Here is a 13816-nt window from a genome sequence, read left to right on the forward strand (position 1 = left end):
AAATAAATTAAATAAATAAATAAAGAAAGCATAATCACCAAAAATCTTATCAAACCTACAAACGAAAATGACAACCCCCCCACCGTTAACACATAGCAAACATCAAACATTTGAGCCAAAACTCATATGGTCTAGCCATGGTAACCAGTGTGAGTCGAAACCTCTTAGATTAATTTCTAATATATATATATATCATAGGAAATGTACTTATTAAGATCAAATATCCAATCAGATACAGTCAGAGGATGCGGGGAGGTCCACTTAAGGGCAATTTGTCTCCGAGCCGCGAACAGTGCACGTATGACAGTAGTCCACTTTGGTGGCTTAACCAATAAACGATCAACATAGCCCCCAATAAGCATGTAAGAGGATCCACTTGAAGGTTCACATCTAAGATCCCATTATGTGTACCCACTACCTCCGCCCAGAGATCAGGAAATTAATAACTGTGATTACTGATATAGAGGTTCCGGTTGACCCGAGGGGGTGCTTGTTCCACTGGATTAGAATGCCATCTAAGCAATATAAGAGAACATTGCTTCCACAGCTCTTAAATGCTGAACACCTAGACATTGACAAGACTTAGAAAGGCCAACACTGAAGGAATGATGTAATAAAATAAATGATATGCAAAACTTGGGAGTATCTCAGATTCAGTGAGGAGGAGGGCTGAGCGGAGTTTGAGGAGAAGTGGAAGAGATGGTCAGAATACAAGTTCTCAATGAGATTTGCTGAAGTAATGGGAGTATAAAGTATAAGGTAATACGTATAAAGTTAAAATTAGAATAGGAACTATGTAGTTAGTCAGGTGGAGAAAGTAGACTGGGGAAGTGTAAGAGGGATCAGGAATGAGAATGGAGACGTGTAGGGTGTCGGGGTGGGAGGAGGAGGGGGGTGGGGTTATTGGTGAATGCATTATGAGCGGTTTATACTGCTGTAATGTGGAGACAAGAGGAAATCTCGCTATTTGTAATATGTTTTGATATGGAAAGAATTAATAAAGATATAATAAAAAAAATAAAAAAAATGACAGTAGTCCACTTTGGTGGCTTAATCAATAAACGATCAACATAGCCCCCAATAAGCATGTAAGAGGATCCACTTGAAGGTTCACATCTAAGATCCCATTATGTGTACCCACTACCTCCGCCCAATACCTCCGGAGTTTTGGGCAGCGCCATAATAGGGACATCAGAGACTCCGAATTACCCAATCTAGGGCAAGCCAAATCGGCTATTAAGCCAATAGCACACAGAAATTCAGGAGTTCTATACACCCTATGCAATATAAAAAAACTGGGTTAACCTGTGCGAAGGTGAAAGAGACTCAGAAGGAAGAGCCCGAAGAATCTCTTCCCAAGCATTATTAGGAATGGGCCCAATATCCTGTTCCCACTTTGCGCTAGAGGGCAAGTGAAATTTGTGAAAAGTGCTTTTGAGTAGTGACAAGTAGGTAGCGGAAATAAGGCCTTTAGTAGAAGTTGCTTGAACTACTCTCTCCAACGCTGGCACTGGAGGAAACCAAACAGGGAAAGTAGAAAATTGGGCATGTAGAGCATGGCGTAGCTGCAAACATTGACAGAACCACCTCTGGTTCAGAGGAAGTTCCCTTAACAGCTGCTCAAAGGATTTCAGTGAACCCGTCTCATCTAATTGAGACAGAGTAAGAACCCTCACCTGTTCCCAGAGCTGAAAATCTTCCAGGGTCGATAGCTCAGGGAGCTTTTAATTACCCCAAACAGGGGTATATTTATTAAGGGAGGAAGCCCCCATTAACGTCTTGACAGAATCCCACACCTTGAACAGCAGTACAAAGGTGGGCATGTAAAAAAAAAAACAGAACAAGCCAACAACCCCTCACCTCTGCACCCTAATAACCAAGAGAACACTTCGCATGTGGAAGAGGGTCGGTCTAAACCCAACTTTACAGAAAAAGTTGAGGACTAATAACTTCACCTGCCTATGACATTGCTATCCTTTGAAGTTAAAGGAATGGGGACGTTGCACACAGAGAACCATGAGACTACAAATGCAGGTACATGGACAACCATAATACCCAGTTCCTCCCTATACAGCAGGCATCATATGTTTATGAAAGTTAATATAATTACCACGATTCACCAACCAGTGGGCAAGCTTTAGGCATTCTAAATTGGTCTCTTACCAATATCACTGTTTGAGGAATCACTTCAGTAGTGCCCAATGGTACAAATGTCACATCAAAAAAATCTTATGAGAAATTCTGTCAATACTCACACTCTTCGGAAGAGGAACAGCCGCCTCGTACTGCAACCTGACTCTTTGTGGCATCATCACATCATCCTGCAAGATAACAATATGGCATCAAACATGTAGAATAATGAACAAAGAAATATGGTGCTGGCCATATACAAGGCCAATTTTGAACTATTTATGGATTGCAAAAGTGGACAAGTACATTATGGTCATCTACCAGAATCCATTCAGTGTACATTGAAATATTTAACATCTTGTTTTTTTTTTTTTTGGGAAATCAGGCAAAGACTCGATAATTCCTTGGATTACGAGCATAATTTTTTTACAGAAGCATGCTTGTAATCCAAAGCACTCGTATATCAAAGCGAGTTTCCCCATAAGAAATAATGGAAACTCAGACGATTCGTTCCACAACCACTGCTGGTGTATGCAGTACTGTATGTGGCCAAAGGTGCGGGGGGGGGTGCTGGTGACGCTCGGAGACACTCAGGAACTGTTGACACTTTCGGGTGCTCCGACGCACGTTACGCCCGCCCCACCCAGCTGGGAGTGTCTCCGAGCGTCTGAGTTCTCCAGCGCCCCCGGGCCTCTAGCCACACACGGTAATACATACACCAGTGGCTTGAGTCCTGCTCCTCTTGTGGGACAGTGCTTGCAAATCAAGTCAGGATTTTTTTTTTTTAAATATAACTCGCCTTGCGAAATGCTTGTATACCGCGTTACACGCAAACCGAGGTTTCACTGTATTTAGAAAAACATGTACAAGTTCAGCAGGGACCATACAACACATCCCAGGACATAGCAAAAAGGATACATGTGCTGGCAATGGATACAAGCATACCCCACTTTTAAGTACACAATGGGGTTTATTTACTATAGCTGGAAAGTGCAAAATCAGGCTCACTTCTGCGTAGAAACCAACAAGCTTCTAACCCCAGCTTGTTCAATTAAGCTTTGGTAATAAAACCTGGAAGCTCATTGGTTTCTCTGCAGAAGTGAGCCTGATTTTGCACTGTCTTAGTCCGTAGGGTTCAATATTGAGTTGGCTCCGCCCTTTGCAGCTATAACAGCTTCAACTCTTCTGGGAAGGCCGACCACAAGGTTTAGGAGGGTGTCTATGGGAATGTTTGACCATTCTTCCAGAAGTGCATTTGTGAGGTCAGGCACTGATGTTGGACGAGAAGGCCTGGCTCGCAGTCTCCACTCTAATTCATCCCGAAGGTGTTCTATCGGGTTGAGGTCTACCAGTCACTAGATCGAGCAGGCTCAGACCCGTTGTACCCAAATTTCAAACTTCAGACATACAACGGGGAAAAAAATATATATGATCCCCTGCAGATTTTATAGCTTTGCCCACTTACAAAGACATGATCAGTCTATAATTTTTTTTTTATCATAGGTGTATTTTAAATGATAGAGGCAGAATTCAGAGTTCAGGCTGGGTGTAATAAGATGTCTGCTGCTGCTTACTGCGGCCGAGTGCAGGGTGTACCGAGATGGGCGTTGCAGCATAGCATTTCAAAATAAATTCTTTCCTCACGTCATTTATTGCTGCATTTCAGTGCCAGCCATCAGTGCCAGCCACCTGTCAGTGCCCATAAGTGCCGCCTATCAGAGCCATCTATCAGTGCCAGCCATCAGTGCCGCCTATCAGTGCTATCAGTGCCACCTATCAGTTCCCATCAGTCAGTGCCATCTGTCAGTCCCCATCAGTCAGTGCCATCAGTCAGTGCCATCTATCAGTTGCCAGCCATCTATCAGTGCCCATCAGTCAAACTGTCACATGACATTAAAAAAAAGTATCGGTAATCGGTATCGGCGAGTACTTGAAAAAAAGTATCGGTACTTGTACTCGGTCTTAAAAAAGTGGTATCGGGACAACCCTAATACAAATGTTATAAATGAAGTTGCAGTTCAGTGAGTAAAATAAGTATTTGATCCCCAAGCAAAACATGACTTCGTAGTTGGTGGAGAAACCCTTGTTGGCGATCACAGAGGGAAGACTTTTCTTGTAGGTGGTGACCAGGTTTGCACACATCTCAGGAGGAATTTTGGTCCGCTCTTCTTTACAGATCTTCTCTAAATCCTTAAGGTTTCTTGGCTGTTGGTTTGGCAATTCGAAGTTTCAGCTCCCGCCATAAATTTTCTATAGGATTAAGGTCTGGAGACTTGGCTAGGCCACTCCATGACCTTAATGTGCTTCTTCTTGAGTCCCCCCCTTTGTTGCCTTGGTGGTATGTTTTGGGTCATTGTCATGCTGGGAGTGTTAATTTTGGCAGCAAAATTTCGAGTCCCATTTTAGTCTTCTGCAATTGTTTTAGTTTTAGTCGTATTTAGTCGACTAAATCTCCAGTACATTTTAGTCGACTAAAAATCATTTTAGTAGTATAAAATCGAATGGGTGTAGTAAAATTGTAATGCATTAGTTAACATTTCTCTACACTTTCCAAACTCATTATATACTGCTGGAGTGAGAAATCTAATATGTTATTATTTATGGTATTGAGGTATGAACATGCACTACAGACCAGTGTTCATTTTGACGTCAATTTAGTTTTTGTCTAATGCCGCATACACACAACACAACAAATGTTCGATGTGAGCTTGTCGTCGGAAATCCCGACCGTGTGTGTGTAGGCTTCATCGGACATTTTCCGTCAACAAATATTTGAGAGCCGGATCTCATATTTTCCGACAACAAAATCCGTTGTCGTAAATTCCGAGCGTGTGCAGACAATTCCGACGCACAAAATTCCACGCATGCTCGGAATCAAGCAGAAGAGCCGCACTGGCTATTGAACTTCAATTTTCTCGGCTCGTCGTACGTCACCGCGTTCTTGACGTTCGGAATTTCCGACAACATTTGTGTGACCCGTGTGTATACAAGACAAGTATGAGCCAACATCCGTCCAAAAATCCAGGATTTTGTTGTCGGAATGTCCGATCGTGTGTACGTGGCATTAGTGTTTTGACCAAAATGGCATTTTATTTTTAGTCCCATTTTAGTCATTTGATTAAAATGCCATTTTAGTTTTAGTCGTACTTTAGTCATCTCAATTGTTTTAGTCGACTAAAATAGTATTCATTTAGTCGACGAAAATGTTTTAATTAACTAAATCAACACTGCATGCTGGAAGACCCATCTACGACCCATTTCAGTGTTCTGGCTGAGGGAAGAAGGTTTCCGTACAAGATTTTACAATACGTGGCCCTATTCATAGGTCCTCAATGGAGGCAAAGTCGGCCTTTAGCAGAGAGACAGCCCCAAAGCATAATGTTTCCACCTCGGTGCTTGACTGCAGGGATGGTGTTCTTAGGGTCATAGTCAGCATTTTTCTTCCTCCAAACACGGCGAGTTGAATTAATGCCAAAGAGCACAATTTGGTCTCATCTGACCACAGCACTTTCTCCCAATCCTTTTCTGAATCATTTAGATGTTCATTGGCAAACTTCAGACAGGCCTGTACATGTGCCTTCTTGAGGAGAGGGATCTTTGCAGGCTCTGCAGGATTTCAATCCATGGCGGAGTATTGTGTTATCAATGGTTTGCTTTGGTGACTGTGGTCCCAACTGCCTTGAGATCATTCACAAGCTCCTCCTGTGTAGTTCTGGGTGGATCCCTCACTTTTCTCATGATCATCCTCAACCCATGAGGCGAAATCTTGCATGGAGCTCCAGACTGAGGGCTTATTCCAGATTGGTGGTTATTATTTTGTATTTCTTCCATTTGCAAATAATCGCTCCAACAGTTGTCTCCTTCTCACCAAGCTTCTTGCTGATGGTCTTGTAGCCCATTCCAGCCTTGTGCAGGTCTACAATCTTGTCCCTGACGTCCTCTGACAGCTCTTTGGTCTTGCCCATGATGGTGAGGTTTGAATGGAAAAAAAAAAAGATTCTGTGGACAGGTGTCTTTTATACACATAACGAGTTGTCGTTAGGAGCACCTTCTTACATTGACAGGACTAATCTGTGTACCACATGAGCACCTACTGTAGCCAGTCTGTGGGGGGCAGAATTATTGTTGGTTGGTAGGAGATCAAATATTTTACTCACTGAACTGCAACTCCATTTATAACATTTGTATCATTCGTTTTTTTCTGAATTTTTGGTTGATATTCTGTCTCTATCATCATATAAAATACGCCTATGATAAAAATTATAGACCCCTAATTTCTTTTTTAAGTGGGCAAATTTACAAAATATTCAGGGGATCAAATCATTATTTCCCCCCACTGTATACAGCATGTCCATGGATGGAAGATCAGAACAGGGTTGCCAACCTCCCGTAGCATTTTTTACTAACAAAACATGGAAAATTTACTGGCGGAGCACATTTTTTACCGGTAACCTAAGAAATTACAGAACTCCATTAACTAATTACTAACACAGTGAATATTTGAACAGTATAACCATGAAATGGAAACACTGGCAATACCTATAACAAAGTAATTGGGGAGGCACAGTGGTCTAGTGGGTAGCACTCTCGCCTAGCAGTAAGAAGGGTCACTGGTTCGAATCCCAACCACGACACTACCTGCCTGGAGTTTGCATGTTCTCCCTGTGCCTGCGTGGGTTTCCTCCGGGTACTCCGGTTTCCTCCCACACTCCAAAGACATGCTGGTAGGTTAACTGGATCTTGTCTAAATTGTCCCTAGTATGTATGAATGTGAGTTAGGGACCTTAGATTGTAAGCTCCTTGAGGGTAGGGACTGATGTGAATGTACAATGTATATGTAAAGCGCTGCGTAAATTGACGGCGCTATATAAGTACCTGAAATAAATAAAATAAATAAGTAATTTGCTTGATTTACACTTAAAAAGTCAACACAGCATGAAATTATCAGCCCCCTGATAATTACTGGCAGTTGTAAAAAAAATCAACGATTTTTACAAACTGTCAGTAAATTTACTGGCAGTTGGCAACCCTGGATCAGAAATGTAAGGGTCATACCATAACCTGCCAAAGAAGAGAAGAATAAAAAAAATTTAAAAATAATCCACGTCCTCTTATAAAAAAAAAAAAAAAAAAAAGCACAGAGGAACCTAACATGTCTGAAACTGCACTGTGGTTATGTTACCAGTTTGGATAAAAACAGCGCCTTGTGGAGTTCTTCCTTAAATACGAGTCAGGAGGTTCCAGGCACGAGGGGAATCGTGCAGCTGAGCGCAGTATAAATGCAGAAGTGAAGGAAGTGATTTGAGGAAGTTGTTGATTGAATATATAAATTCTGCATGACTTTGGTGTGACCTTTAACAGGTTTATTGAACGTTGGTGATCAGTGTGCGGAGGGTCAGATAAAAATCTTCCAAGCACATCCTGGCTGATTCTACAAGCTGATTGTGGCAATGCCCAAACTGCAGTCACCAATACCGCAACGGCGACAATATACCCAGTGTGGGAATGGCTGTTCGTGCTCTGCAGCCAATCAGATGGGAAACTCCATATGACAACTTCATAGGGTGCAAATTGTTATTAGAGATAATACATGAAATGAAAACCATGGTGGTTGTGTTGGACATCAAAAATTAGAAACTTTTTTTGACTAAACTGCAAATTCCCTGCCTTGAAAACACAGGGCAGCAGTGGCGTTGCTAGGGGGTGGCTACTGGGGCTATAGCCCTGAATCTGGGGCCCATAGCCCCGAGTCTCTTACCTAGGGTTGGCTCTGGGCTCCATCTGTTCAGCTGGTGGCCGGGGGAAGAACAGGACTAGTTAATGTTATCAGGCACAAGTTCTTATCTATATTCAGCAGTTCTGACAATTTAATCATTGTCCCGAAGTCCACGTTTGTACCAATCTGCCGGGCAATGTAATTTTCGCGAACCGCAGCCTCCCCATGATGTAAAGGGGGCTCTCTGGGGACCCTGATGTAAAGGGGGCTCTCTGGGGACCCTGATGTAAGGGGGGCTCTCTGGGGACCCTGATGTAAAGGAGGGCTCTCTGGGGACCCTGATGTAAAGGAGGGCTCTCTGGGGACCCTGATGTAAGGGGGGACTCTCTGGGGACCCTGATGTAAGTGGGGATCCACACTCAGATATATAACAATACTTTATATATAATATATGTATATATATATATATATATATATATATATATATATATATATATATATATATATATATACACACACACATATATATATTATATATATATATATATATATATATATATATATATATATATATATATATATTATATATAAAGTATTGTTACATACACACACACACATACACAGATACATACACACACATGTATATTATATACATGTGTATGCCCGCCCAAGTGTATGACTTTCTTTACTTCTCTGCTATGAGCTCTAGCCCCAGATCTTTTGTAGACCTAGCAATGCCCCTGCGGGGCAGTCATTATTTATTTAGGTATTTAGATAGCGCCAACAATTTACGTAGAGCTTTACATAAATATTGTACATTCACATCAGTCCCTGCCCCCAAGGAGCTTACAACCCATTATTAATCCCCATGTCTGGGGGTCTGACTGTTATCGCCTACCAGCTACATTGCTCTGCAGATACTGAAGTCCTTAAACCACTTAAGGACCGGGCCTCTTTTTCAGATGTGTTGTTTACAAGTTAAAAATGTTTTTTTTTTTTTTTGCTAGAAAATTACTTAGAAACCCCAAACATTATACATTTTTTTTCTAATACCCTAGAGAATAAAATGGCGGTCGTTGCAATACTTTCTGTCACACCGTATTTGCGCAGCGGTCTTACAAGCGCACTTTTTTTTTTAAATACACTTTCATTTAAAAAAAGAAGGACAACAGTAAAGTTAGCCCAATTTTTTTTTATATTGTGAAAAATAACGTTACGCCGAGTAAATTGATACCCAACATGTCACACTTCAAAATTGCGCCTGCTCGTGGAATGGAGACAAACTTTTACCCTTAAAAATCTCCATAGGCGACGTTTAAAAAATTCTACAGTTTGCATGTTTTGAGTTACAGAGAAGGTCTAGGGCGAGAATTCTTGCTCTCTCTCCACCGATCGCGGCGATACCTCACATGTGTGGTTTTAACACGGTTTTCATATGCGGGCGCTACTCACGTATGCGTTCGCTTCTGCATGCGAGCTCGGGGGGACGGGGCGCGTTTAAAATTATTATATTATTTTTTTATTTTTACACTGTTTAAAAAAAAAACAAATTGTGTCACTTTTATTCCTATTACAAGGAATGTAAACATCTCTTGTAATAAAAAAAAAAGCACAACAGGACCTCTTAAATATGAGATCTGGGGTCAAAAAGACCTCAGATCTCATATTTACACTAAAATGCAATTAAAAAAAAAAAAAATTGCCATTTAAAAAAAAAAAAAATGGCCCTTTAAGAGCTATGGGCGGAAGGGACGTTTTGACGTTGCTTCCGCCCTGCAATGGTATGGAGACGGGTGGGGGGCCATCTTCCCCTCACTCGTCTCCATGCACAGCCACGGGAAGGATCCAATTGCCTCCGCCACTGCCGACGGCTCCAGTAAGTGGCGGAGGACAGCGGATCGTGGCGGAAGGGGGCGCCCCTCTCCCGCCGCTGATAAAAGTGATCTTGCAGCGAATCGGCAGCAGAGACCACTTTTATCTTGTAGCGACCGCCGGACGAACACGGGGATACTGGGGTTATGGCAGCTAGCTGCTGCCATAACAACGATATCCGTCTTCAAAATGACGGTCGGCAAGTGGTTAAAGTAAAACCAAAGGCAAAACTTTTTTATTTTTTAGTTTTGGATGGAGTGGAGATGGATCAGAAACCCTCTCAGTTTTTACTGCTGTCTGTGCCCCCATTAGGGAGATTCACCCTCTATATCTGTCCCGTTTACCATTAGCATTGGGAGTGAAAGTAAAAGAAAATCCCATATTTTGGGATGTCCCCAGAAAGGTAATACAGGGTAAAATCTTCCAATGGGGACACTAAGCTTTGGAGACCCGGGGGGCCCCAAGGGATTCCCTTAATTTGCAGGGATTTCCTCTCACTTCCTCTGTTTGGCTATAGGACAGGAAGTGAAGGGAAATCTCCGCAATGGGAAACAAAAATCCAATATGGGTTATAAACCTCCCATGAAAAAAAACTTTTTGCCTACAGGTTTACTTTAAGTGTATATTTGTTCTGGGTCCACAACTCATTGTATTGACGCCAGAGGGTCAGGATGACAGTAAAGGAACAGAAAGGGAAGTCAGCAGTGCCAGCCTCCCTGTTTCTTCTAGGACATCAATTGTTGTCACTTTGAAATATCCATTGTTCCATTCACCATCTAAAGGATTCAGGTAATGAACTCTGATGCCTTCGCCACAGGTAGGTTAAAGAATCAGTCCACCAACACATTCAAAAACTACCTTGTCAAGGGGTTAAAACATGTTGTGCACTGGTGGGCAGTCATGTTGGAACAGGAAGGGGCCGTCCCCAAACTGTTCCCACAAAGTTGGGAGCATGAAATTGTCCAAAATGTCTTGGTATGCTGACGCCTTAAGAGTTCCCTTCACAGCTAGGGGGCCAAGCCCAACCACTGGAAAACAACCCCACACCATGCTCCCCCCTCCACCAAATGATTTGGACCAGTGCACAAAGCAAGGTCCATAAAGACATGGATGAGCGAGTTTAGGGTGGAGGAACTTGATTGGCCTGCACAAAGTCCTGACCTCAACCCGAGTGCCTTATCTATCAAGATAGGGGCTTCCCCCAATAAAATTTGAAAAACTTTGGTCTAAATTGCTGGGTACAAGGAATCTGAGCCTGCTCGATCTAGTGACTGGTAGGCTGGTAGACCTCAACCCGATAGAACACCTTTGGGGTGAATTAGAGCGGAGACTGTGAGCCAGGCCTTCTCGTCCCCATCAGTGCCTGACCTCACAAATGTGCTTCTGGAAGAATGGTGAAACATTCCCATGGACACCCTCCTAAACCTTGTGGACAGCCTTCCCAGAAGAGTTGAAACTGTTATAGTTGAAAAGGGTGGGCCAACTCAATACTGAACCCTATGGACTAAGATGCCATTAAAGTTCATGTGCGTGTAAAGGCAGGCGTCCCAATACTTTTGGCAATATAGTGTATATACATTACACACACATGCTTGAGCTTTGGGATGCACACCCTAATGCAATAGGCTGCGCACACCTATACCACCAGCAGGATCTCACCTCTGGAATCCAGGCTCTGCAACCCTACTTTTTCATCCTCCATAATACAAAATTGGAAATTCCACCGATGCAAATTGGCCATAACTAATACTGGACGGAAGTGGGCAGAGGCAAAAATTCTGTGCACATCCAGTGAAATACCAGCATTAAAAAACGCACCCGATTATAGTGCTGATAAACCCACAGGAAACAAAAATGACTTTTGTATTATTATTATTATTATACAGGATTTATATTGCACCAGCAGTTTGTGCAGCGCTTTACAAAATGAAGGCAGACATTACAGTTACATAACAATTTGGTACAGGAGGAATCAGAGAGCCCTGCTCGTTAGAGCTTGCATTATGGCCCAAGCACCAGTTTCATGATAAATAGACACTTTCACTCATTTCTACAACCTCCCCAAACTACTTTCAGCTGAAAACTGATGCCATGCATTACAGCAGTCTAATGCCAGCTGTCAGAAGAACAGATACTGCGAGGCCAAGCAGGTGCCACAGCTGAGCGGGTGCTGGGAAAACACCAGTGACCCCACAAAAGCCCAAGGGCAAAAGGTTAAGTGATGTGTCAGCAAATCTTTAGACTATCTGGATGGAATTTCATCTTTAGGTTACACTCTTAACATTTGCATGATTGAAAAATGCCAAACAATCAAAAAAAGTTAAAGGAAAGAGGAAGCTGTCCTCTAGTTCTATCTGGTCAACATGCAAATAGTAAAAGTTCCACCAACAACTGTTAAGGGAACTTCCACTTTCTTCTCTTGGCCATGAAGCGCTTTGACTTCACTGTCAGAAACTGTGAAATCAGACCGAGGCAGAAGTACAGTTAAATCACACTTGTTTAATAATAAAAGTAAATAGAACAAACGTAGTCACAACATAGCCAGAGTTCAGGAACCGGAACGGATAGTCATGACAAGCCAAACGCCAGGGAGCCAGAGATGAGCGTAGTAAAACAGCAAGCAGGATCTGGAGCCAGAAGGGATGTCAGCCAAGCAAGTCTTTTAACAGGAATGCAGGAGAGCGTCTCTGTGATGTTGACCAAGGCGAAGGCAGAGATCCTCTGGGCTGGACGGCTTAAGTAGGCAGGACTGACGAGCAGGATATCATCAACAGTTGAGTAACTGTGGAGAAAGTTAGGAGCTGGAAATTAGCCGACAGCTGAGCGGCCAGCTCAGAGAAGGAAGGGCTGAGCCCAGCCCTGACATTCACTTACTGCCATGGTTTTGGAGGTACATTTTAACAGCTCTAATCTGATAGAAGAGCAGGATATGGTTTTACATGGAGGAAATATTGTAATCAACAAATGTATTTACCGAATTGCTAGCAAAAAAGGGAGAGCAGTTAGAGTAGCCTTAAAGCACACACTAAAATGTTTGGTATCAATCAGCTACTCAGGCAACCAATGGGCGCTTCTTCCCGGAATACAGGGTGCACCCACTCAAGTTTCTGATTAGTGTACTGCTTTCCGACTTCTGGGTTAAGCCCACCCGCCACCTCCATACCCAATGAGAACACCTGAGTGACAAATAAGTGAGCTCTTCTTGGTTGGGGGGCAGTGAATGGAAGTTTTTTTTTAATATACAGGCAGTCCCCAACTTACGAACGCCCGACTTACGAACGACTCCTACTTACAAATGGCCTCAATGCCGGCTGCTTGTGCTCCACGCTGGTCCTGGATACCTCCGAGCAGCTATCTTACCACATTCCACAGTGCAGTACTTCATGTACTGCATAGCCAGAAGAGCCCCAGAAGCGCCCGGAATATCCCACATCCCTCCACAGACGGAAGCCGGAACATCCCACATCCCTCCACAGACGGAAGCCGGAACATCCCACATCCCTCCACAGGCGGACGCCGGAACATCCCACATCCCTCCACAGGCGGACGCCGGAACATCCCACATCCTTCCACAGGCGGACGCCGGAACATCCCACATCCCTCCACAGGCGGAAGCCGGAACATCCCACATCCCTCCACAGGCGGAAGCCGGAACATCCCACATCCCTCCACAGGCGGACGCCGGAACATCCCACATCCTTCCACAGGCGGACGCCGGAACATCCCACATCCCTCCACAGGCGGAAGCCGGAACATCCCACATCCCTCCACAGGCGGACGCCGGAACATCCCACATCCTTCCACAGGCGGACGCCGGAACATCCCACATCCCTCCACAGGCGGACGCCGGAACATCCCACATCCCTCCACAGGCGGACGCTGGAACATCCCACATCCCTCCACAGGCGGACGCCGGAACATCCCACATCCCTCCACAGGCGGAAGTTACACTTACAAGCAGTGTTCCGACTTACGAACAGATTTCACTTACGAACAAACCTACAGTCCTTAACGTGTTCGTAACTCAGGGACTTCCTGTATGGATAAGGTTTTAGCCAACTCCATTCCTATTCTCATTTTTATCTTTTTATTTTTAAT

The 13816-nt window shown here is 43.6% G+C and overlaps 1 protein-coding gene across 2 annotated transcripts in view; it reads right to left on the reverse strand.

The window, feature by feature from the left end:
- B3GNTL1 (UDP-GlcNAc:betaGal beta-1,3-N-acetylglucosaminyltransferase like 1) overlaps positions 1–13816 on the reverse strand; it is a 431353-nt gene that overhangs the window by 313122 nt on the left and 104415 nt on the right. For both annotated transcript variants that reach the window (XM_073606958.1, XM_073606957.1), the window contains exon 6: positions 2256–2321. In XM_073606958.1, coding sequence (XP_073463059.1) covers positions 2256–2321 — 66 coding nt within the window. The remainder of the gene's footprint in view (positions 1–2255; positions 2322–13816) is intronic.

Source organism: Aquarana catesbeiana, linkage group LG12 (assembly GCF_042186555.1).
Source record: "Aquarana catesbeiana isolate 2022-GZ linkage group LG12, ASM4218655v1, whole genome shotgun sequence".
NCBI classification, from domain to species: Eukaryota; Metazoa; Chordata; class Amphibia; order Anura; family Ranidae; genus Aquarana; species Aquarana catesbeiana.